Genomic DNA, 24366 nt, shown 5'->3' with positions numbered 1-24366 from the left:
ATTATTCACAAAGAAATGCATCCTGCCAACACTAGTGCTCCTGCATTATTCCAGTGGCATACTCCACCCTTAATGGTGAAAGTGAAAATGAAACTAAAACAAACCCTGCATTGGTCACTACAGAAAACATGCATTTTTGCTTTTTAGTAAGATAAGAGTAGAATGTGCGCTGTGGGGACTATTGTCAAGACTCCATGGCACCAGAGAACCATTTCTGTTCAAAGGAGATACTGAAACTGGTGGTCTTCTAGGTTTATTCATGTTACATTTTTTGTAAGAATTACTTTGGTTTATTAGGTGCAATGTCAGTGGCTTTTAGAGGCTTCTGCCCCTTCGCTTTAATGCCACAAAACCTGTTCAGGCCATCACTGTATATATAACTGACAATCTGTGAGGAATGGAACAAGCAATTTTTTCCCCTATAAGTTATGAGAGTATAGCTCTTTCCAAGCTCAGGCTCCGCTATCTATGCTTGTACTAAACTACTGCTAATGTGATGAACTGTTAAATCAAAACCTCTGGTTCAGATCTTGGATATTCTACCTCTGAGTGGCATGTGCAAACTCAGGCAAAAGGGTCTTGATTGTAAGGTTGTTCCAGGACTGATGTATGTGTGTAAATAAAACCAGTTACATTACCCAGATGTGCAAGGCCCTTGGCCTATGTTTTCAGCCTTGCAGATGAGCAACCACAATAAATGGGGGAAAATGGGATGAAATTAAGAAAGGGAAAAATATACGTTGCATATCAGGAAAACTTTTTGACAGCAAGATATATAAAGCTTTGGAAAAGTCTCCCAGTGGAATCTACAAAACCTTTGTTGCTTGGCATATATGCAGGTAAAATGAGACAAAACAACATTAGACAATATAGAATAAACAAGAGCCTTGAACTAACACAGAGATGGACTAGCCAATCTAACAGTTCCTAGAAAGCATTGATTCCATTAAATGCAAGTTGTTAGCATTCTCCACTAGCAACACTACACAGCTGCATTATAGCTTTAGATGAATAAGCATAAGCTTTAGATGAATAAGCATAACCCTAACCCTAAGCATAAACTCCAACTGAAACTACAGAAGGGAATTTCAATTTCAGTAAATTCTGAAGCTGGAATTTGGCCAGGACCTACAGGAAAATTAGGGCTACCTCCTCTATTAAGAGTGCCAGTGCTTCAATTTTAATATGTCCCACTCTATAGATATCACCTGCAGCAGCACGGTGCCTCTTAGCACCATGTGGGAATTCGGAAGTAGCAGTGATTCAGACAGAAAAATGCCATGTAATGACTCACCTACATCACTTCCTGTAACACTTTGGCTATCTCCCATCCAAGTAAGAACTAGGCCCAACCCTGCATATCTTTAATAGCTACAACATGATCACAAACTGAGGCTCTGAGTGCTTCCTGCAGGGGTTACTTTAATATTTTAGGAATGAAAATAAAATGATGTGGGAACAGTTTTGGAATAGCAGTTTGAAAGCATATCAAACAATCATATTGCTTTTATAACTCTAATCCCAACCACCTCAAAAAGTAGTCCTTATGCCTGAGGCTAGATGGAAAGCAAAAACAACATAAAAACAGTTTTAAACAATGTTTTCCTGCACTGCACAACAGTTTCATAATATAGTAAAAAGACAGGCCACAGAGCAGCTGAGCTATTTTTTATAGTAAAGAGGCAAAATTACAATAACCTGAGTTCATATATCTTTTCCAGCCAGGTTAAAGCAGATCCCCATTCTTTCAACAAGGATTACATGTTAGAACAACAATGTGAAAAAACATAAATCAATCCTGGTACCATTAGTTACAATTAAAAAAAAATCTCTGATCTTATGTACTTGCCAGGAAATGAAAGAAAATGAAGGGAAACAACAGAGAAGGAAATAAAAGAATATTTCATTATAGATTTACTTTTGGAACAGTGTCTGAGGCTTATACCAAATACTTTTCTGCACAAACGTAGGTGCACTGGGCAGCTCATTAAGCTAGAGTGGACCTCACTCAGACCAGTGTGGTGCATCTATGCTACAGGTTTGCACTGGAGTAACACACTAACGCAAACATACCCAAGTCAGCCTGGAGAAGCACAATGATCATAGTCCATACCCCCCATTAGTTTCAGCTTCCATGCAGCAATGTTGTTGACATAGCAGATATTCTCACATAGAGCCAGTTTGCTTGTTTACAGCAAGTAATTCACTTCCTATGAAAGGCTAACTGAAAGGCTTTTTAGATTTCAAGATAAACCTGGCTTTTTTTTCAGGATAAACCTGACTTTTTACATTTCAAGATAAACCTGGAACTGAATCAAAACACGGAGCTGCATTCTCTGCAATGCTTAGATGATGATATCAGCTGTAATGGAATAGAAGTATAGATATGGTGACCATATTTTCTGAACTAAAATTAGGGACATGTTAGCCACACACCCCTGCCATAAGAAGTCCCACCCCTGGAGGTAGTACTCCTCAGGTCAAGATGGACACATGACCAGAAATAAAGGATGTTGTATGCTAGGGTTGCCAGGTGTCCGGTTTTCTACCGGACAGTCCGGTATTTGCACCGTCTGTCCGGTAGAAAAATTCAGAAAATACCAGACATGTGCAATGTCTGGTATTTTCTGAATTCCCGGCTGGGCGCCGGACGGAAGCCTGGCGCGGGTGGGGGAGTGACTGGGAGGCAGGGCCACAATTGGCGCTAGGAGCCTGTGGTCACGTGCACAAGCCCGGAGAGGGGGAGGGTGGGCTGGGGGATGGGGACTGGGGCTGGGACTCCCAGCCACTCCCCCCGCCTGGCTTCTGCATGCAACCAGAGGCTCCCAGCTGAGAGGCGGGGCTGCGATTGGCGCTGGGAGCCTCTGGCTGCATGCAGAAGCCGGGCAGGGGGAGTGGCTCCCAGACACTCCTCCCGCCTGGCTACTACTAGCAACTCGAGGGAGTGCCTGCCAGGGGCGCGGCCCCTTGGACTCCGGCTGCGGTCAGTGGCTACACTCCCCTCCACCAGCTCCGCTTCCTGCCCCCCTTCCTCCAGACCCCCCCTACTCCCGTCCAGCACCGTGACCCCCAACCCTTCCCAGCTCTGCTTCCTGGCCCCCCTTCCTCCCAGCCCCACCCCCGTTCCTCCCGGCCAGCCCCTGGACCTTCCCAGCTCTGCTTCCCTCCCCCCTTCCTCCTGGATAGCCCCGCAGCCCCCGGACCTCTCCCCCACCAGCTCTGCTTCCCGCCCTCCCCCCTCCCGGCCAACTCCATCCCCCTCTTGGCCAGTCCCCCCCCCCCCAGCATGATCAAGTATGTCTGGTTTATTGGCAGGGTCTACCTGGTAACCCTACGTGTGACCCCTCTAAGAACTCCTCCCACCATCCACCCACCAATAGGGATGGGTTTGGCTCCCATAGGACCTGCCATGCAACTTGCCTGCAATTGCATTAACCCAGTTTGCATTGCATTAAGTTGGGGGGAGAGGCTGGGGGAAGTGTTCTCTCTAAGATTTTCCTCCCGTGAGCAGAGTGAATTTGGTCTTGTGCACCAGTACTGAATTTATGTGTGCTTGTTCAGATGTGCGCTACTGTGGCACCCAAGTTATTAATAAATATCTTATAAACCTCTCTCTTTTCTCTCTGCTGCCATGTCTCCCACCCTCTCCTCACCCCGTCTGCTCCCTTGGTGTCTGCTGGCCTGCACCCCTCAGCCTCCTCTGCTGTCCTGGCTCCTGCCCTTCTCACTCCCCTCCCCTGTACCAGCCCTTCTTTTCCCCCCTCTATCCACTCCTCCTCTAGTCTCACTCTGATCATCTGTAGCTACCCCTCACCATCCCCTCTAACAACTCCCTCTACCCACCTGCCCTACCTCTCTCCTCTATCCTGTGGTGCCCAACCCTCCCCTCCATGTGTCTATCCTTCTGCTTCACCCCCACTATCTTCTGTCACCTTCACCTTCCTGGTGCCTCCCTCCTTCTCTCACTGCCCCTGCCCTCATTCCCCTTTTCTCCCTGGTGCCCACCCCTCACCACCCTTTGCCTGAGTTCTCCTCACACTCCTCTGTGCCCTCACACATGACTTGCTCCATCCCCTGCCTTCCTTCTGCCCATTGATGGGGCACTGGGACAGAGTATTTAAATTCGGAACTGTCCTGGAAAAATCAGGACATATGGTCAGCATAAGCATAGAGCCCTGAACCGAGAACTTGGGAGGTAGGTAATTAAAAATATGATAGTTATTTTGTCTGAAAACGTATTTGGTAAAGAAAGATGCTCAACAAAAATTTCAAAAAATCACAAATATACTCACAAGCTTTATGATCCGAAAGCAGTAACAGACTTAATGATTATGGCCTAGATTTTAAAAATTCAGTGGGAGCTGCTGGGTTTTGAAAAGCTGCTGCTGCTGCTTTTCAAAATCAGGCCACTTACATTAGGTTCCTAAATATGTACCATACTCAGGAAACTAACTTTAGGACCTATTTCTGAAATTACAAGTTTATAATAACGTCTTCTCTCATGTTTACTTGCTTGCTTGCACTGTCTCTGTATATATAATTAGTCCTCTGCCAAATTTCAACTTCTTTAAGGTTCTCAAGTTGGGCACCCAAAATCTCTAGTCCCATTTGAAAATGTAGGCACTTCCTGTCTGATTTTGGGAAGACTGTCACAATGCATATGAGCAAATGCAACCTTTATTCTAATATTTCCTAGTTCTTGCATGCTTGACTGTTCAACCTAAATAACATTCTTTTAACAAAGTTGTTTATATTTGTAAGAGTGTGTTATATATATCACTGTATCAGCCTTAGATAAAACTGTCACTGACCTGAACAATCAACTCTTTTCATTATCTTTTGTGTACACATCCAAGCCACATGATCCACAACAGCCAACATGAATGTACTCATTCTAGCTATATATATATATATATATAAATAAATGTCAGCCAGAAGTTTTGCTCACTGAAAATGATTTTTATTTTTAAGATGACTGTGGAGATACATCACTAAATATATTTCTCATTATCAAGTGCATGCAATGGAAAGAACCTCCCTGGGCAACACATTCCAGATTCCTTCAGCTGCCCTGTATCTGCACTATGAAAATTAACTCTTACTGGACAAAACCTGAATTACAGGGCTTTTTGTGGAGAACTCTATAGGGATAGGGAGTAGGGATGTAATAATAAAACAAATAAGCATGAACTTATTGGTTACTGTATCGATTACACACAGGCTCCCAACCCCGCTCCTGGGGAGCTGGCTGCCACCAGCATTGCTGGCTCTGTATCAGAGCTCACAGCACCGGGTGGCAGCCAGCTCCCTGGAAGCAGGGCGGGGAGCCAGGAGCAGAGAAGGGAGCCAGCTTAAAAGTCAGCTCCCAGCATGCACTGGCTGCTGAGGAGCAAGCTGCTGCTCCACACTACTTCCTTTGTATCAGAGGTAGCACCGCAGCTGGCTCCCCAGGAGTGGGGCCGGCAGGCTCCCGGGGAGCTGGCTGCTGCCCCACGCTACAGACTCTGAAGTATAAAGCTTCTACTGCAGAGTCCAAAGTGCAGGTATCTCCTTGGGACTGGGGCTGGTGACACACAATGGCTGCCGGCCCTGCTCCTGGGGAGCCAGCTGTGTTGTGGGCTCTGCAGTATAAGCTTTATATTGCAGAGCCCACAGTGTGTAACTGCTTTGATTTTCAGCAGTTACATGGTTACCTAATTAATGGCTTTTTAACATCCTTGGAACTTAACCCTTCAGCACGTGGGCCAGCTGTGAGACTGCAGTTTAAACATAGGAGCCTCCATTGGCAACTAAATATGCTAGCATAGTAGATTTTGCAACCTCTGCAGGGATTTTAGACTACTGAATCTGGGAGAGCGTGGATCCATTAGCTCTTCTTTTGGTCATCACCTCCCAGTGTGTCCTTTTTTCAACCTGCCTATTCAGGGCCAGCTCAGCGCACCCTCCAGGAGAGACAGGGAGAGAGTTCCTTGTGCAGCCTCTGTGCCTCTACCTAATCTGTAGAGGGTATAGCAGGGTTGTAAAGTGGATGCTCCGTATTTGAGTGAACTTCTTAGATGTTGAAGATAAGGTTGTATTATCCCAGTTAATCAGATAACTGCTTAAATATTAGGTTAGCCTAATGTCTAACTGGTTAACTAACTAAAGTGGGATCCGGGGTAGGGGCCACTCCAACCTGGGGCTGCCACCAGCTTCCAGCACCCAGCTCCCCCATGGGGATTGGGACTGCCACCGTCTCCAGCTCCCCAGTCCCCTTGGAGCAGGTCCTGTCTGCAGTGGGCCCAGGTTTCCTGTAGACAGAGACTGCTATCAACACCGAAGCAGCCCCGGCCTGTGTCCACTGCAGACCGGGGCTGCTCAAGACGAGATCAGCCCTTGCGGCTTGGCAGGCTCCCTGTGGAGTAGGAACAGTCTCCTGCCCGTGACAGGGAGCTACTCCAGCCCCCATCGGTTACTGGTTAACTGGAACCGAGAGGCATCACCGGTTTCTGGTGATTCTTACCAGTTAGCTGGTAACCTGGTTAAACTTTCACATCCCTAGTTGAAAATGAAAGCAGTAAGTAGAACTAATTTTTGTATGGCAAGAAAATCAGAAAAAAAGCCATCTGCTTTGGACGGATCCCACTAAGGTTAATTGGGAAATTACCATATTGCTGAAGATGAAGATACTGTACTATGAAGAAAAAAGAAAATCTCCACTGTGTGCAGTTTTAAAGTATATTCTCCAAAAGACAGCAGATCGTCCTTCCAACTGGCACTGTGATTTCAGCCTTTTAGTTCTGGAAATTCTGAGACAATAACTACACGATACAAGTTAAAACCTTCTTGTGGGTGAAACTGAGAGTCTTGAATTTACAGGACTGTTATTTATCGCAGATTTTGAAAACAACAAACTTTAGATAAGCAGCTAGTTACAATCATACTGCATTCCAGGATACACACATTCTTTTAGCAGCATTCTAGAATTCAATAGCACATATTTTGATTTCCTGGACATTCATGCATGACTCATTTTCCTTTTGAGGTCCAGCTGGGAATACTGGAGGGAAGTGCTATGAGCTACAGAACTGGAGATCTAAGTTCAAGACTAGGTATTTTCTCACCACAGGAAAGACTAGAAGAAGCAAATCATATATGAGTGAGGTGATGTCTTTTATTGGACTGACTTCTGTTGATGAAAGAGACGAACTTTTCAGCTACACAGAGCTCTGTAAGGAGGGCCATCTCCTTGGGAGTGCAGGGCCTAGGACACCCCCCTGCCTCAGGCCCTGCCCCTTTCAAAAGCCCAGCTCCTGCTCTGCCCCCTCCATGCTTCTGCCCACCCCTGTTCCATTCCTGGCCTACCTTTTTCTGGGCCTGTCCCTATTGCACCCGTTCTCTCAAGCGTCTCCCTCCGAGTGACATGGCCTGGCACCGACAACAGGGGTCAGGCCCTTCCCTGCACTCACTGTAGTTGCAAAAAGTGGAGCAATCTGGCCTCAGCCCTGCAGTGTTCCCTCAAGCACAACTCCCATCTGCGACGCTTGGGGGAGGGACAGGCAGGAGCCAAGTCACTCGTCTTCCCACCACTGTGATGAAATGCAACTGAGCAGACTGGGTCTGGGTCACTCTGATTCCTGTGACTCCTGCTGCTGCTTGTGAGTGAAGGGACAGACCTGACCCCTGCTTCTGGTGCCAGGCCCCTTGGTAACTCCCAAGTCCTCCCAAAGTGCAAGACCCAGGACACCTGCCCTGATGGCTCTATCTACAACCCTACTTACTCCCATATGTCAGTGTGCTCCGGCCCCACTCCTGAGGATCCCCCTGCCACTCCGCACTGCTGCCTCTCTATCAAAATGGGGTGGCAGGCGTGAGCTGGTCCTCAAGGGAAACCAGTTTAAAAACCAGTTCCCCTTGCAGACTGGTTGCCTATTGCCCCGCACTGCTGCCTCAGATACAGAGGCAGCAGGGCGGGGTGGCAGCAGCTCTTCGGGGCGGTGTGTGTGTGTGTAAGCTGGAACTGAGCCGGGTTGCCTGCCCGCCTGGTTCCTAATACACTTTAAATGCAGAGCCACAGCAGGCGTAGGTCCTGGACCTGGAGCAAGCCAGGACTGAGCCGGCCTACCTGTCCACCCGGCTCCTAATACACTTTAAATGAAGAGCCTCAACAGGGAAAGGTCCCAGACCCAGTGCAAGCTGGACTGAGCCGGGCTTCTGGCCAGCCTGCTAAAATATTTACTGGTGAGGGGGGGGAGACGCATGTAGTCTATAACATTAACCTATAAGCTTTTGCTTCTCTCTGTGGGCAAGGAGTCCGCACTAACTGGGATTTAAAAATGGCGGCGCCCGGCAAGATGCAAATGAAGCCCGGGATATTTAAATCCCGGGCTTCATTTGCAACTTCGAATTACTACATTAACCACCCTAGTTCGAACTAGGGTGGTAGTGTAGACATACCCTCATATATTAGTTGTGATGAGGGCTTAAATGAGCGATGGGCAACCTAATTTAGTGGGTGGGCCAAATGAGTGGCCCTCCATCTCATTGGGCTGCAAGATTATTTTAACCAAGATGGTCTCTCAGGATAGGGTAATTTTACTAACTGTGCTTGTGTATCTAGACTTTTGCAGGATGTGCCCACTGAACCATACTAACTCTTTGGATGCAGAGGGAGTGCATGGCTCTCATAGTCAATGTTGTGTGCAATCAGCGTGTACCTCATTTCACATGCCCTTGTTTTACGTGTGCGTCACTTTAGTCATACTGGTAGGAAAAAAATAACCTGGATGGAAACCAGTGGAATCTGGCAACCCTGCATGTGGTCAACAGTAAACAAAATGTCTCATGAGCCACACACAGAATGCCAATGGGCCGCATGCACCCTTGGGTCACAGGTTGCCCACCACTGTCTTACATCCACATTATTTACTAACCAGATGGTTAGCATCTTACAGTGTAACACTGGTAGAAAACAGAGAAGCACTCATTCTTCTTTGAAATAGGGTGTTTTTTCTATCTTTTTTGTTAATGTTTTTATTGCTGTAACTAATTTATATATTTATTTTTACAAAGTAAGCCCAGTTAGTGAAAATTATTTTATGCTCCCTTGCCACTATACCAACAAAATGAAATCCAAGTTGCTGCATGATGTGACTTGTAAACCATTTGTGCTGAACTGACTGCCAGGAAATGGATGGAAAAATCTTTATCCTGAAGAAATACTCAAATAAAACGCTAGCATAATCTGAAAATGTTGGGTTTTAAAAATTTCTCAGTCTCTTCAGCTGATCTCAGTATAAACAATTTAGTGTATTAACAGAGAAACTGATTCCGCCCTCTCAAACTTTGAGCAATTATAAAAATAAGATTCATAAAAGGAAAAATAGCAAAATAGAACAATTTTGTTTTCATTTCAGGGAGGGAAAAAAGTCAGCAGCTCTGACATCTAATCTAAACCACAAGCTTTCCAAAAGGCTACTATGAGTGTTTTACAAACACTAAACTCTTTCCAGTTTGGCTTAATTTTTCTGGAGTTAAATTATTATTTAAAATTTCGACATATGCAGTAGGATGAGCTAAGACGCTCTGATCACAATTATATGTGCTCATCTCACTTCGCTCTCTGATACCCAGCAATTTAATACACATTTCCTTTATCTATGGCAATCTTACGTATTTACAATTCTGAACACTAAATGGACTATTCTTTCTTTATACTTTAGCCTTACCATTTTCAGTTGTGGACCTGCTCCTCTGTCTAGGGCAAGTGTTGCCAAACTAGAATTTAGTGCCCATTTTTCTGAACCACAGAGAAAAGCAACAGCTCATTTACTTACCCATTTAACTCTAAAATTACATAACCATATCAACCTCTCTTCTCTCTTCAACCCTCACTGCATCTCTTATTATCACAAAACCTATTCAAAATGCTCCCAAGAGCCAAGACCATCAGACAGACAATCCAACTTCATGAGAAATTGAAAGGCTGATTCATTCTTCCCCATTTGAGGAAAAGCCCAGGAATTATTCTGTCTACTACTATTATTTCTGATCTCTATCACTTTTTAGTTTGCCCACAGCTGGGACTAGTATTCTGCCCCCTAAACATGTGTCACATTATCCTGAAAGTTTTATTCATTTACTGGACGAAGTATCAAGAGATTTCTTCTTTAAAAGACAACATGATGCCCAGGAGACTGACCTGCCAGAAGAATTCTTTAGCATTGTGGAAATAACTGGCTGTCACTGAAAAACTGCTTTGAAGTTACTCATTTGCAGCACCCAATGAACTAGGGCTAGATCAGTTCTTTTTACTGGATTACTTTCATGGTGAGCTCTTTTTGTCCTATCTAAAGAGTTCCTTTGTGACTAAAGAATGTGGATGTATCTTGGGACTGATCTGATACCTCAAAAGATGTTTCTTGTAGCTTATCTTGCTGTAAGCTCTCTGTTGAAAGAAATGATGCAGAGATCTCATGTCACTGGATCAGTGATAGCTCTTAAAATGTACCTTTATCACATAAAAGCAATAGGATGCAGAGACAGGAATGATACGCTAACCTATACCCCTAGGCTACGTCTAGACTGGCATGATTTTCCGGAAATGCTTTTAACGAAAAAGTTTTCCGTTAAAAGCATTTTCGGAACAGAGCGTCTAGATTGGCACGAACGCTTTTCCGCAAAAGCACTTTTTGCGGAAAAGCGTCTGTGCCAGTCTAGACGTGCCTTTCCGCAAAAAAGCCCCGATCGCCATTTTCGTCATCGGGGCTTTTTTGCGCAAAACAAATCTGAGCTGTCTACACTGGCCCTTTTGCGCAAAAGTTTTGCGCAAAAGGACTTTTGCCCGAATGGGAGCAGCACAGTATTTCCGCAAGAACACTGACAATCTTACATGAGATCGTCAGTGCTTTTGCAGAAATTCAAGCGGCCAGTGTAGACAGCTGGCAAGTTTTTCCGGAAAAGTGGCTGATTTTCCGGAAAAACTGGCCAGTCTAGACACAGCCCTACAGTGTAGGAATTTTATTAACTGACACACTGCTAGAACAATGTTTCTCAAAGTGGCCCACGTTGAGAAAGCTGCTAACAGGCTGCTCTGGTTTATTCATCTAAAGGTGCCATAGCCATGGAGCCTCGCTACTCTCATTGGCTCAAGTTCGCTATTTCCAGCCAAAGGGAGTCGTGGGAAGCGGCTGCCACTTCCTGAGGCTCCCCGTGGATGGAATCAGTGAACAGTTTTACCTACGAAAGCTCATGATTCTCTATATATTTTTTGTCAGTCTCGAGGGTGCCACAGGACTACTCCTTTTTAATAGATAGCAAATGACACATTACATCACCAAAACACAGATAAAGTCCATCATTTAGACTAATATGTTAGCTAACTCATATTAAGTAATGTGTATTAAACACCATTAATTACATAGTTTAGACAAGGATAATGATGTTTATAATCATGATAGATGGTCACGTTATAAACAAGGGTCCCCACTAGGTTACAGCATGCCAGCCAATGTGATTTTAAAGGCACTAAACTGCCTCTATGCTTGGAGCTAAGCAGTGTTTTCAATTACGTTAGGCTAATCCTACACTTAAGAAGGTGTATCTGTATCACTCTTTTAGCTAAGTATAAGATTTATCAAAATAATTATACAAGTAGAAGCCCTTGTGTGGACACCATTATACCAGCATATTGCTGGGAATGAGCTATATTGCTATAAGCTTGGATGAAAAAGCTCTTTTATACAATGTATGGACTTTTTTCATGCATGTGCAGAATAAAATTTTATGCACACCAAGGCATGTATGAATGTGAACCACCTATAGAAACACAAAACCTAGTTGGGCACTCTGCTAATCAGCCAGGTGACATCTGAATTTCTCCTGAGCAGCCACACAAGCTCACAGCTTATAGAGAACACTGGCTGTGACTGAATGAGCTGCTGACATATCAACAGTTATGCAAGTTTAAGGAGAGCCTCTTACCCTCTGCCCACTGCCACCCCTTTCTTTAATACTTCCAAGAGCCAGAATCAGTCCCCACTGAAATCAGCGGCAAGATAACTATTGTCTTCGAATCAGTCTTTAAGAAACATTCATGAAAAAACCCAAAACAGTGACTTGCCAGTCTGCACATGTCTGAAATGCAGAAGACGCTTCCTCCTGTTTAATAACATGATGATATAATTTTCTGTCTTCATTCATGCTGAAGCAGGAAACCAGAGCATTCTGTCATGCTTTACAAATGTGGTAGGGCCCTTGCAGTTAACTAATTATATTGCTACAAGCCAGGTGATATCTTGTTATCAGCTGAATAAAATCTCTTTAAACTGATGTGTGAATGACTCCCTTATTAAAGAGAGATTGGGTGGCTGAAGAGTAATATATTTCATTGAACAAACTCTGTCCTGAAGAAGAGCTTTTGTGTAAGCTCAAAAGCTTCTCTCTCCCTCCAACAGAAGCTGGTATAAAAGATATTACCTCACCCGCCTTGTCTTTCTCATATCCTGGGACAAACATAACTATCTCCCTCCTCCATTTAAATCAGTAGTACTAAGAGACAGTTGAGGAGGCCACACTTAAAACAAAACCTAAAAGAGGGTATGTCTACACTACCCTCCTAGTTCGAACTAGGAGGGTAATGTATGCATACCGCACTTGCTAATGAAGCCCGGGATTTGAATTTCCCGGGCTTCATTAGCATAAGCGGGGAGCCGCCATTTTTAAATCCCCGCTGCTTCGAACCCCGTGTAGCGCGGCTACACGGGGCTCGAACTAGGTAGTTCGGACTAGGGTCCTATTCCGAACTACCGTTACTCCTCGTGAAACGAGGAGTACCGGTAGTTCGGAATAGGCACCCTAGTCCGAACTACCTAGTTCGAGCCCCGTGTAGCCGCGCTACACGGGGTTCGAAGCAGCGGGGATTTAAAAATGGCGGCTCCCCGCTTATGCTAATGAAGCCCGGGAAATTCAAATCCCGGGCTTCATTAGCAAGTGCGGTATGCATACATTACCCCGCTAGTTCGAACTAGCGGGGTAGTGTAGACATACCCAGAGTGATAGAAATGTAGCCGTGTTAGTCTGCTGTAGCTGAAACAAAATACAGGACTATGTAGCACTTTAAAGACTAACAAGATGGTTTATTAGATGATGAGCTTTCGTGGGCCAGACCCACTTTCATATGTGATATCCATTATCACCTGTAATACCATTAGCTCACAGACATTTACCTTCCTTCCCCCCCCCCCCGCCCCCTGCATCTCCCTTCTGTTCTGAAATGTGATTTGTCCTTTTCATATGTGTTCACTTTTTTTTAATTGTATCCTTTGGTATATATGGTTGTGACTATTTTCTTCCACTATTTGATCTGAAGAAGTGGGTCTGGCCCATGAAAGCTCATCATCTAATAAACCATCTTGTTAGTCTTTAAAGTGCTACATAGTCCTGTATTTTGTTAAAACCTAAAAGAGTTTGTCCACAAACTAGCACTGTTGGATGGAGGGTTTAACTGAGTAATCTAACCATGCGGGGGCACAGGAAGTGTGGGAGAGGATACACAGAAAACGTGAACAGGTAAGAACAGACTGAGTAGGAGAGACAGCCCAAAGCAGAGGCTGAAAAAAGCATATCTGACTCTGGAAAAAAAGCTTAAGATAGGTTTTCTGAGTTGAGGTGCAGGCTAAAAAGACTTTGATGCTATGAGCAAAAGAAAGCTATTTCCTGCTATTTGATTCCCTCAGTATGCACAGATGCAGGACTTTGTCCATAAACAAAACTGGACAAAAGAAATACCTAATCACCAATTTCTAATCACTGATTTCGATTCCTAACTGGAACATCCACTTTGATTAGCCATTTGGCTTGAAAAGGGGCAAAAATAGCAACAGATTACTTTTTATCAATGGATTAATTTCTAAAGTAAAATACATAAATATAATGGATATTACTTTCAATGTCTTTCCTTATAAATCCTATCTTTCTTGTCCTAAGTAAAAGTGACACTGTCATGGTAAATATAGCACTCAGGATGGCAAAGGGAAACATAAGAATGGCCATCCTGGGTCAGACCAAAGGTTTGTCTAGTTCAGTATCCTGTCTGCCAACAGTGGCCAATGCCAGATGCCCCAGAGTGAGTGAACAGAAACAGATAATCAGCATGTGATCCCTCTTCTGTCATCCATTTCCAGCCCCTGACAAACAGAGGTTAGGGACACCATTCCTACCCAGTAAGTCTAACAAGCAGAACACAAAACCAAACTAGTAGCACATTTAATCTTCAGTTTAATCTACATTAATAATCACTCACTCACTAATTATCACAACTGAAAAGTATGGGAGTAAGAAGTACAATCCACGTGCATGCATATGTAAAATAGCAACCCTAAGTATGGGATTTTTCAAAGTACCAATGTGATTTTAGAGCACCAACAGAAAACAATTGGACTTGTTTTCTTAAATAACGTTAGCATGTTTGAAAACCATATCCTAATTGGCTGGCCCAAAGCTATGTACATATAGAGTCAATATAACAAGAATTATAACTTGGGAGCTCCCAGAACACCATTCTATGCTTAAAAGACAAGTACATATCTCAGCCTCATTAATCAGTCCTTATGTAATTCAGAGCCAATAATCAGTAATAAAGCACAGTTATAATTCTCTGGAACTACTGACTATATTAACATAGGAAATAGAGCATATTACTGAGGATAAAAATAGCATTTTGAAACTTACCACTGAGGTAAGAGCCATCTGAAAACTGTAGATTCGTGCAAGGCCAAAGTCGGCTAATTTTATCTGCCCACTGCTTGTTACGAGGATATTTTGTGGTTTCAGATCACGGTGCACCACTCTGTGTGAATGCAGAAAATCCAGCCCTCGCAACAGCTGAAGCATCATGTCCTAAACACAAACAATAGTTATCAACACAAGCTGGCAAATAAGCAAAGTCTTATTCCTGCAAATTGCATAACTATTGACTTGAATATATGCAGAAGAGACAAAAGTGCCTATTAACATAAAACAGAAAGGATGTTGCTTGACACAGCTGATTTGAACAGGTGTACTTACCAAGGTAATGATTGTTTCTAGTTGAATTTATTTGAACAAACAAATTATCTGTCATTGAGAAGCAGAAGTGTAAAGACTGATCATTACATGTTAAAGAAATTATAAAACAAAATTCTTTCGGGTAGAAAAGTGCCGTATATACTCGAGTATAAGCCGAGTTTTTCAGCACATTTTTTGTGCTGAAAAATGCCCCCCTCAGCTTATACTCGAGTCAGCGTCTCGAGAACTGAGGCGGGCGGGCTCAGCGCGTCTCTGCCGCCGGCCGGGTCTAGCCGCGTGAGCCCGGAGCTCCGGCCCCGGTAACCGAGGCGCTCGGGGCGGGGGGCGCTGCCGGGAGAGGGCTGGGCTCCGTGTGTCGGGGGCCGTTGCTGCGCGGGGCGCTCGGAGCCTCTGCCGGCCGCTTGGGTTGCGGGTGCGCCCGCAGGTGCTGCTCGGAGCCAGCGGCCTCGCCCCGGGGCCGCTGGCAGGGAGGCTCGGGGAGCAGCCGAGAGGGGCTCTGGCCTGGGAAAGGTCCCTTCAGGGGCTCATTGGATTGGCGGGAGGACTTTGAGGACTGTGTTGTGATCTTCTAATATTTAACATTATTTATTTATTTATTTCTCCTACCAAGAAATCTTAAGCACTTGCACTGAATTTGTCCTAAAAGGTAAAACCCTGCCTGTAAAGTTTATTGTCCGGTGAGATCTATTAGATGATCATTAATTAATACACAATCTCTTCATGTAATTTTATTGGTATCTATCTTCATTTTTTACATTTACCAGTAGCTGCCTCATTTCCTACCCTAGGCTTATACTCGAGTCAATATTTTTTCCCAGTCCTTTGTGGTAAAATTAGGTGCCTCGGCTTATATTCGGGTCGGCTTATACTCGCGTATATACGGGTATGTCCATAAATCTTCAAAACAACTTGAAGCGCAAATTGTCCTGTCAAAGCTGGCAAAGCAGCTATTCTGCAAGCCACCTAATACGTAACTGAAGGGAGACTCAAGCCACCTAATACATAACTGAAGGAGAAATAAGCCCATTAAATAAAGGTTTGATTGGTCCTGTCCAGCTGAAGTCACTGAAAGCCTTAGCACTAACTCCCCTGGGCACAGGATTGGGCTCTGTATGAGAATACTAAATCTTAGCTAACTGGCACTGTCAACCTTTTCTTTTTATATTCATTCTATTATATAAAATTTACAAAATATGTCAAGAGCTGTCTTTTGTTCTATGTTTGCGTAGCATCTGGCACAGTGGGATCCTGGTCCATGACTAAGGATGCTACACACTATGGAAGGGGTAATCAGTTGTTTTTTGTTAAGGTCCAAATTTGTTGGTGAAGATATAGTCAAGGTCCAGATGCAAGGGAAAATAATAAAAAATAATAATAACAACGATAATAATTACTATATATAAAGATTTTGGGGCCTGTTCAAAAGTGTCTGGTGGTCTGGATTTGGACTGTGGTCCACCCATTGACCACCCCTGCACTAGGTAACACAAATCACAAGGTTTTTATGACAGTTTTTATAACATTTTTATTGTCAAAAAGAAACTTTTTTTATTGATATTCATTAGGTTTTTCAGGCTTCAAATCATTCTTGTACCTCTTTTCTGGACCCTTCCAATTTTTCAACATCCTTTTGGAGGTATGGATACTGGAACTGAGTGCAGTATTCCAGTGATGGTCTCACTAATGCTGTATGCAAGGGCAAAACCATCTCCTTACTCCTATTTGACATTCCACTGATCATACATAATCAAAGATCCCATTCACTCTCTTAGATACAGCATCACACAGGAAACTAATATATCATTGGTTATCTGTCATAATGCCTAAGTCCTTTTTAGTGTCACTGCATTCTGGGATTTAGTCTCTATAGTTGGGACATAATCCTTTAGAATGATTTAATAAACCATTTAAAAATGATTAATCTTCAGTATATTCTAGAGGCTTTTAGAATAATTTCTGTACACATGTATTTGTTTCACCCATATTAAATTCTGTAGGAATATTTCAAGTGTAAACTTACATGCACAAAAAAGGTGACCACAACATCTTTAACTTTACTCCCTGCCAGGGCTGGATTACCCAATAGGCAGACTAAGCATGTGCTTAGGGCACCAGCAAAGCAGGGGCACACACACACACAAAAAAAAGAGATTTTACGGTATAGTATTGTTTTTATTTTGAATTACATATGGGGGGGGGGGCACCATAATCAACCATGCTCCCTGTCAACCATTAGCCTGCATGTGCATCACACTTTAAATGTAAAATGGAGACCTTTTGTTGAATGTGGTTCTGGTTGATGTGTTGAGCCTCTGACAATAATGTATCCAAAGGCTTGTCTACACAGAGGGATAAATCATGTTAACATTTGTGCATTAATTGGTCTGGGTACACTGCTGGAACGCTTTAATGCTGTACTGTTTGAAATAGTATTACATTAGAGTGCTTTAGTGCACACCAGAAGAGTCTACATAGACTGATAAATATGCAACACATTAATGCGCTTTAGAAATCACACCCCCTTACGGTACACTGCCTCACCATAGTGCCAAGCTCTGTGGTTACTGAATCTACTTCTGTTTGTGTAGTTTCTCTTTGTACTTGAAGAATTGTGGGGAAAATGTGATTATGATTTTGTGTACACATCTATGTTATAATCAATAAGTTTTATATTCTGTCACTGTGCTTGTATAGCCTGATCCAGAGCCCAATGGCTTTTGGATCAATCTTCTAGGAGTTTAGGAGCTGATCCAGCAAAGCACTATAGCACATGGTATCAAGTATCAGAGGGGTAGCTGTGTTAGTCTGGATCTTCAAAAGCGACAAGGAGTCCTGTAGCATCTTATAGACTACAGATGTATTGGAGCATAAGCTTTTGTGGGTAAAGACCCGCTTTGTCAGATGCATGTAGTCAAGTGGAAATATCCAGAAGCAGGTATAAATATGCAGGCCAGAATCAGGCTAGAGATAACGAGGTTAATTCAATCAGGGAGGATGAGGCCCACTTCTAGCAGCTGATCTGGAGGTGTGAATACCAAGAGAGGAGAAGCAGCCTCTGATACTTGACACCATGCAAGGCACTGCATTTAGCCATACGGAGTGGAAATCCACCACCCTCATGAAGAAATTTGCACAAGTACAGACAGATATCATCTTTCTCTCCAAATGCCAACAGATGGACATCATACCCAATGGACTAAAGGTGAAAACTCCATTGCTATCTACATACTGCATAGACCACAGTGAGAGATTATGCCATACACTATCAAAGAAACTGAGGAACCACTTGATCAGCATCCTGTACAGCAATCAGGAAAACATCAAAAAAGAGCTCTCCAATCTGGAGACTTTCATAAAAAACCAGCCTTCCATAGAAACGGACTTTACTAAAATAAGACAGGAGAACTACATAGAGGGGAGGGATAGCTCAGTGGTTTGAGCATTTGCCTGATTAAAACCAGGGTTGTGAATTCAATCCCTGCGGAGGCCATTAGGGAAAAATATTTGTCAGGGATGGTACTTGGTCCTGCTGTGAAGGCAGGGGACTGGACTCGATGACCTTTCAAGGGCCCTTCCAGCTCTAGGAGATAGGCAATCTCCATTAATTCAAATTATACACTTCACTTCCCTACAGAGGAAAAAGGACTGTAAGCTGTCTAAAACCATACTGGCCACAGCAGTGGTACCCCTAACTCACCCAGCAATATCATTAATCTATCCAACTACACGCTCAGCCCAGCAGAATAGTCTGTCCTATCTGGAGGACTCTCTTCTTGCCCCACCACCCCCACAAACATAATACCATTCTGTGGTGATCTGGAAGCATACTTTCGCAGTCTCCAACTCAAAGAATACTTTCAACACAACACTGAACTGTGCACTGACACACAGATTCCCTCCCATCAACAGCACAAGAAGAACTCCACATGGACTCCTCCTGATGGTCAAAATGACAGTCTGGACCTATACATAGAATGCTTCCACCAACGCGCACAGGCAGAAATTGTGGAAAAACAGCATCGCTTGCTTCATAACCTCAGTCATGCAGAATGCAATGCCATCCACAGCCTCAGAAACTACTCCGACATTATAATCAAAGAGGCTGATAAAGGAAGTGCTGTTGTCATCATGAACAGGTCTGACTACCAAAAGGAGGCTGTCAGAAAACTCTCCAATACCAAATTCTGCAGACCACATCCCTCAGATCCCACTGAAGAATACACTAAGAAACTGCACCATCTGCTAAGGACACTCCCTACACAAACACAGGAACAAATCAACATATGCTTAGAGCCCCGAGCAGGGTTATTCTGTCTACTACCAAAGATCTACAAACTTGGAAATCCTGGACACCCCATCATCTCGGGCATTGGCACTCTCACTGAACAACTGTCTGGATATGTGGACTCTCTACTCAGACCCTATGCCACCAGCACTCCCAGCTATCTCCGTGACACCACTGATTTCCTGAGAAAACTACAATGCATTGGTGATCTTCCAGAAAACACCATCCTAGCCACCATGGATGTAAAGGCTCTCTACACAAACATCCCACACATAGATGGAATACAAGCTGTCAGGAACAGTATCCCTGATGATGCTACAGCACAACTGGTGGCTGAGCTCTGTGACTTTATCCTCACACACAATTATTTCAGATTTGGTGACAATATATACCTCCAGACCAGTGGCACCGCTATGGGCACCTGCACGGCCCCACAATATGCCAACATTTTTATGGCTGACCTAGAACAACGCTTCCTCAGCTCTCGTCTACTCACTCCCCTTCTCTACCTATGCTACATAGATGACATCTTTATCATCTGGACCCATGGGAAGGAAACTCTGGAAGAATTCCACCACGATTTCAACAGCTTCCACCCCACCATCAATCTCAGCCTGGACCAGTCTACACGGGAGGTCCACTTCCTGGACACCACGGTGCAAATAACTGACGGTCACAAAAACACCACCCTATAGCGAAAACCTACCGACTTCTATGCCTACATTCATGCCTCCAACTTCCATCCCGGACACACCACGCAATTCATTGTCTACAGCCAAGCACTGAGGTACAACCACATTTGCTCCAACCCCTCAGACAGAGACCAACACCTACAAGATCTTCAACAAGCATTCTTGAAACTATGATACCCACACGAGGAAGTAAGGAGACAGATCAACAGAGCCAGACGTGTACCCAGAAGCCTCCTGCTGCAGGACAAGCCCAAGAAAGAAACAAACAGTACACCACTGGCCATCACCTACAGTCCTCAGCTAAAACCTCTCCAATACATCATCGGTGATCTACAACCCATCCTGGACAATGATCCCTCACTTTCACAGGCCTTGGGAGGCAGGCCAGTCCTCGCCCACAGACAACCCGCCAACCTGAAGCATATTCTCACCAGCAACTATACATCACACCATAGTAACTCAGGAACCAATCCATGCAACAAACCTTGGTGCCAACTCTGCCCACATATCTACACCAGCAACATCATCACAGGACCTAACCAGATCAGCCACACCATCACTGGTTCATTCACCTGCACATCTACCAATGTAATATACGCCATCATGTGGCAACAATGCCCCTCTGCTATATACATCGGCCAAACTGGACAGTCCCTACATAAAAGAATAAATGGACACAAATCAGATATTAGGAATGGCGATATACAAAATCCTGTAGAACACTTCAGTCTCCCTGGACACACAATAGCAGATCTAAAGGTAGCCATTGTGCAGCAAAAAAGCTTCAAGACCAGACTTTAAAGAGAAACTGCTGAGCTACAGTTCATGTGCAAGTTTGACACCATCAGCTCAGGAGTAAACAAAGACTGTGAATGACTAGCTAACTACAAAAGCAGCTTCTCCTCTCTTGGTATTCACACCTCCAGATCAGCTGCTAAAAGTGGGCTTCATCCTCCCTGATTGAATTAACCTTATTATCTCTAGCCTAATTCTGGCTTGCATATTTATACCTGCCTCTGGATATTTCCACTATATGCATCTGATGAAGTAGGTCTTTACCCACAAAAGCTTATGCTCCAATACATATGTTAGTCTATAACGACTCCTTGTCACTATAGCACATGGTTACTTTAAGCACATAGGGTATGTCTACACTACCCCCCTAGATCGAACTAGGGGGGTAATGTATGCATACCGAACTTGCTAATGAAGCCCGGGATTTGAATTTCCCGGGCTTCATTAGCATAAAGCCGGCTCTGCCATTTTTAAAAGCTGGCTTATTCGAATCCCGTGCTGCGAGTTCCACGAGGCGTACAGATAGTTCAGAATAACTACATAGTTCGAACTATCTAGCCCGTGCCGCGTGTAGCCGCGCGGCACGGGGTTCGAACAAGCCGGCTTTTAAAAATGGCGGAGCCGGCTTTATGCTAATGAAGCCCGGGAAATTCAAATCCCGGGCTTCATTAGCAAGTTTGGTATGCATACATTACCCCCCTAGTTCGAACTAGGGGGGTAGTGTAGACATACCCGTACATATTTTTTGTCTAAGTCATCTAAATTTTATTTCAGTTCCATATCAAGAGATATGGTACATGTAGTGAATTTAGTGGATATGAAAAATGGTTGCTAAAGGATCCTTCTTTCTGGCACTTCTACATGCCCCAGATTTTTCCAGGTGTGTAAACTAATTACACATTCACTGAGCATGCCAAAAATTATTTTTCAAACACCTATACATTTTTTTGCATTGCTCCTTCAAACCCAGTAAAGACAATTCTGCTCTGCAAGTATTAGTTATAGGCAATATCTGCTGTTTCAAACATCAGATGCTTTTCTTTTAGTCTGGACTAAAAAAGGAGACATCAGAATGTTTTAAAACCCAGAAATGGATGAATGTCTTTGAATTACCTCCCTCTACAAAAACTTCACAAGTAAAGTGTAAATTAAAGGGGAATTTTTTTCCTGAAGCTGTAAGTGTCTAAAAATGGTGGATAATTATTATAGTGTCAGTGTGACATGAATTAAAGAAGGAAAAAATATCATATACTTCAGTCCATCTTCTAACTAAAGCAAGATTTGTCCATACAGGGTATTTTCTGGGTTTTTTTATTCCAGTTTAGTTTTTATTCTAATCAACTCTTTGTTTATCCTATACCTGTGCTCCTTGTTGTTTGCAAACATGCATGAATAGAATTTATTTACACAGCTCTTTGGGGAATAGATATTGTTATTACCTGAACTCATTTGTGAGCAGAAGGAGTCCATGTCAGTAAAGTGGCATTTGCTAATCAGTATTTGTTATTGTCTTGCTTCTAAATTTTCAGTCATTCAATCAGGGAGCAGAAACAATGCCATGTGACATATGTCAGCAGTCATACACCATGTACTGAATCAAGTGTTTTATGAACAATTCATAATTTGGCATATGTTTGGCATATGTTTGCATAAATAATTACTAAATAGTGAATAGATTTATACAAATCAAGGTAAAAATCAGAAAGAAATTTAAATGATTATTTTTCACAATTAATTATTCTACCAATTCTTACTCTTACCTGAGTGATTACGGGATTCTACAATCTACTAGATTAGTAGTTCTCAGCTAGGGATCCAGGGTTCCCTGGAAAGCTGCAAGGGGTCCACAAAACGCAGCTGACATTAGGGCAGAAATCCAGGGCAGAAAGTTGAAGCCCCACTGCATGGGGCTAAAACCTGAGTCCCCAAACCATCAACCGGTGCTAAAGCTGAAGCCTGAGCAATTTAGCTTCACCAGTCTCCCTATGGCACCATGGGTCCTGGATTTTATATGCAGAAAAACAGTTGTTGTAGCACAAATGAGCTGTGGAGTTTTTATAGCTTGTTGAGCCTCAGAAAGAAAAAAGCTGAGAACTCCTGTACTAGACCTCACACAAAGCACATGAAAGTACATTCCTTGCAAAAGGTCCCTTGTCATCTTCAAAGAGTAGATTGTAGCATGTTGTTTTATTTTTTCCCACAAACCTTTCCTGTGGCATCTGGCCATAGCATACTTTACATTGCTGCTCAAACATCTTTCAAAAGGTTGTTGAAAAGTCTTATAATCTCTACCTTGCCAGACAGTAGGGTGATACTTGTGCTGACAGATAGCTTGGGAGAACGAGTTATTATGGGTAATAAACAATTATCTATCGAATGTATATAAATTCATCTTTCCTAGGATATTGTGTACTTGCAAACAGACTATAGTAGTATCTGTCACCGCATTTTTGCAATTCCTACCACCATCGGATCATATTACAGAAGTTGCCAAGGTGCTTGCTAAAGTTAAGGTTGCATACACATTTCCACTCTAACCTCCTGTTTTCAGAGGATGACCATAATTGCCACATTTTTACCATTCAATTTAGGATTTATATATTTGGTCTATACCCACAGGTATTGTTTTTTGTTTGTTTATTTTAAGATTCAGCAAAAATGATTGAACCATTTTGGGGCAAAGTTAAAAACTACACTTTCCTCATACAGAAAAATGTAAATATTTATTTACGAGCCTATAGTGGAAACAGAGAGAGATAAAAAATTGAAATTTGCTATGGAAACAATTATCACGGAGGAAATTTTTTGTGTGTGCATATTCCACTGAAAATCAATATTACTTAAACCAACCAATGAGACTTTGAAAATAAAGTCAATTTTTCCAATATGCAGTGCATTTTACACCTGATTTTTCTACTAAATTCATAAAGCACCTATTTGGGCAAACCTTACCAGGCAGCTGATATATATTGGACTACTCGCCTGAGTAGATGTTTACCAACATGAATAAGGGTTGCATGTCTTGCCCAAAGAGTGCCGAATATTTCTTAAATAATGATATAATATTATGAATTTTCCTATAATACACAGAAGGTATAGTGGAACACCAACAGGCCGAACTGAACCCCAGACCTCTGGAGCTTAGTGCATAAGCCTGTAAAAGTCAGTTGGTTCTCAGATAAGGCTGTAGAGCAGGGGTGGGCAAAAGGCCCTGCACAGGCCGAATCCAGCCTGCCAAGCGGGTTGATCCAGCCTGGGGAGGCCCTGCCGCTCCCCTGACCCCAGGCCAATTAGGGCCTGGTGATGCGGGAAGTGCACAAAGTTTCCTCTGCCCTACCAGGAGCACGTAGCACTTTGAAGGGAGGAGCAGGCAAAGTGTCTTCCACCCTACCCCTGCCCTGTGAGGAGCGCCGTGCACTCCTTGCAGGGTGGGAGAAGGCTTCACACACTCCTCCCCCCCAGGCCAATCAGAGCTTGGGGGTGGGGGAGCTCATGAAGCTTCCTCCACCCTGCCCCCAGCCTGTGAGGAGTGCGCAGTTCTTGGAAGTG

General features: G+C 43.6%; 1 protein-coding gene and 1 pseudogene across 3 annotated transcripts in view; one reads left to right on the top strand and one right to left on the bottom strand.

Moving 5' to 3' along the window:
- CDK6 (cyclin dependent kinase 6) overlaps positions 1-24366 on the bottom strand; it is a 214192-nt gene that overhangs the window by 103630 nt on the left and 86196 nt on the right. For all 3 annotated transcript variants that reach the window (XM_006114476.5, XM_075922365.2, XM_075922366.2), the window contains exon 4: positions 14710-14877. In XM_006114476.5, coding sequence (XP_006114538.2) covers positions 14710-14877 — 168 coding nt within the window. The remainder of the gene's footprint in view (positions 1-14709; positions 14878-24366) is intronic.
- On the top strand, positions 19174-20448 carry LOC149525429 (uncharacterized; annotated as a pseudogene).

Source organism: Pelodiscus sinensis, chromosome 2 (assembly GCF_052426305.1).
Source record: "Pelodiscus sinensis isolate ZL-2025 chromosome 2, ASM5242630v1, whole genome shotgun sequence".
NCBI classification, from domain to species: domain Eukaryota; kingdom Metazoa; phylum Chordata; order Testudines; family Trionychidae; genus Pelodiscus; species Pelodiscus sinensis.
This window is presented reverse-complemented; position numbering and strand designations above follow the sequence as displayed.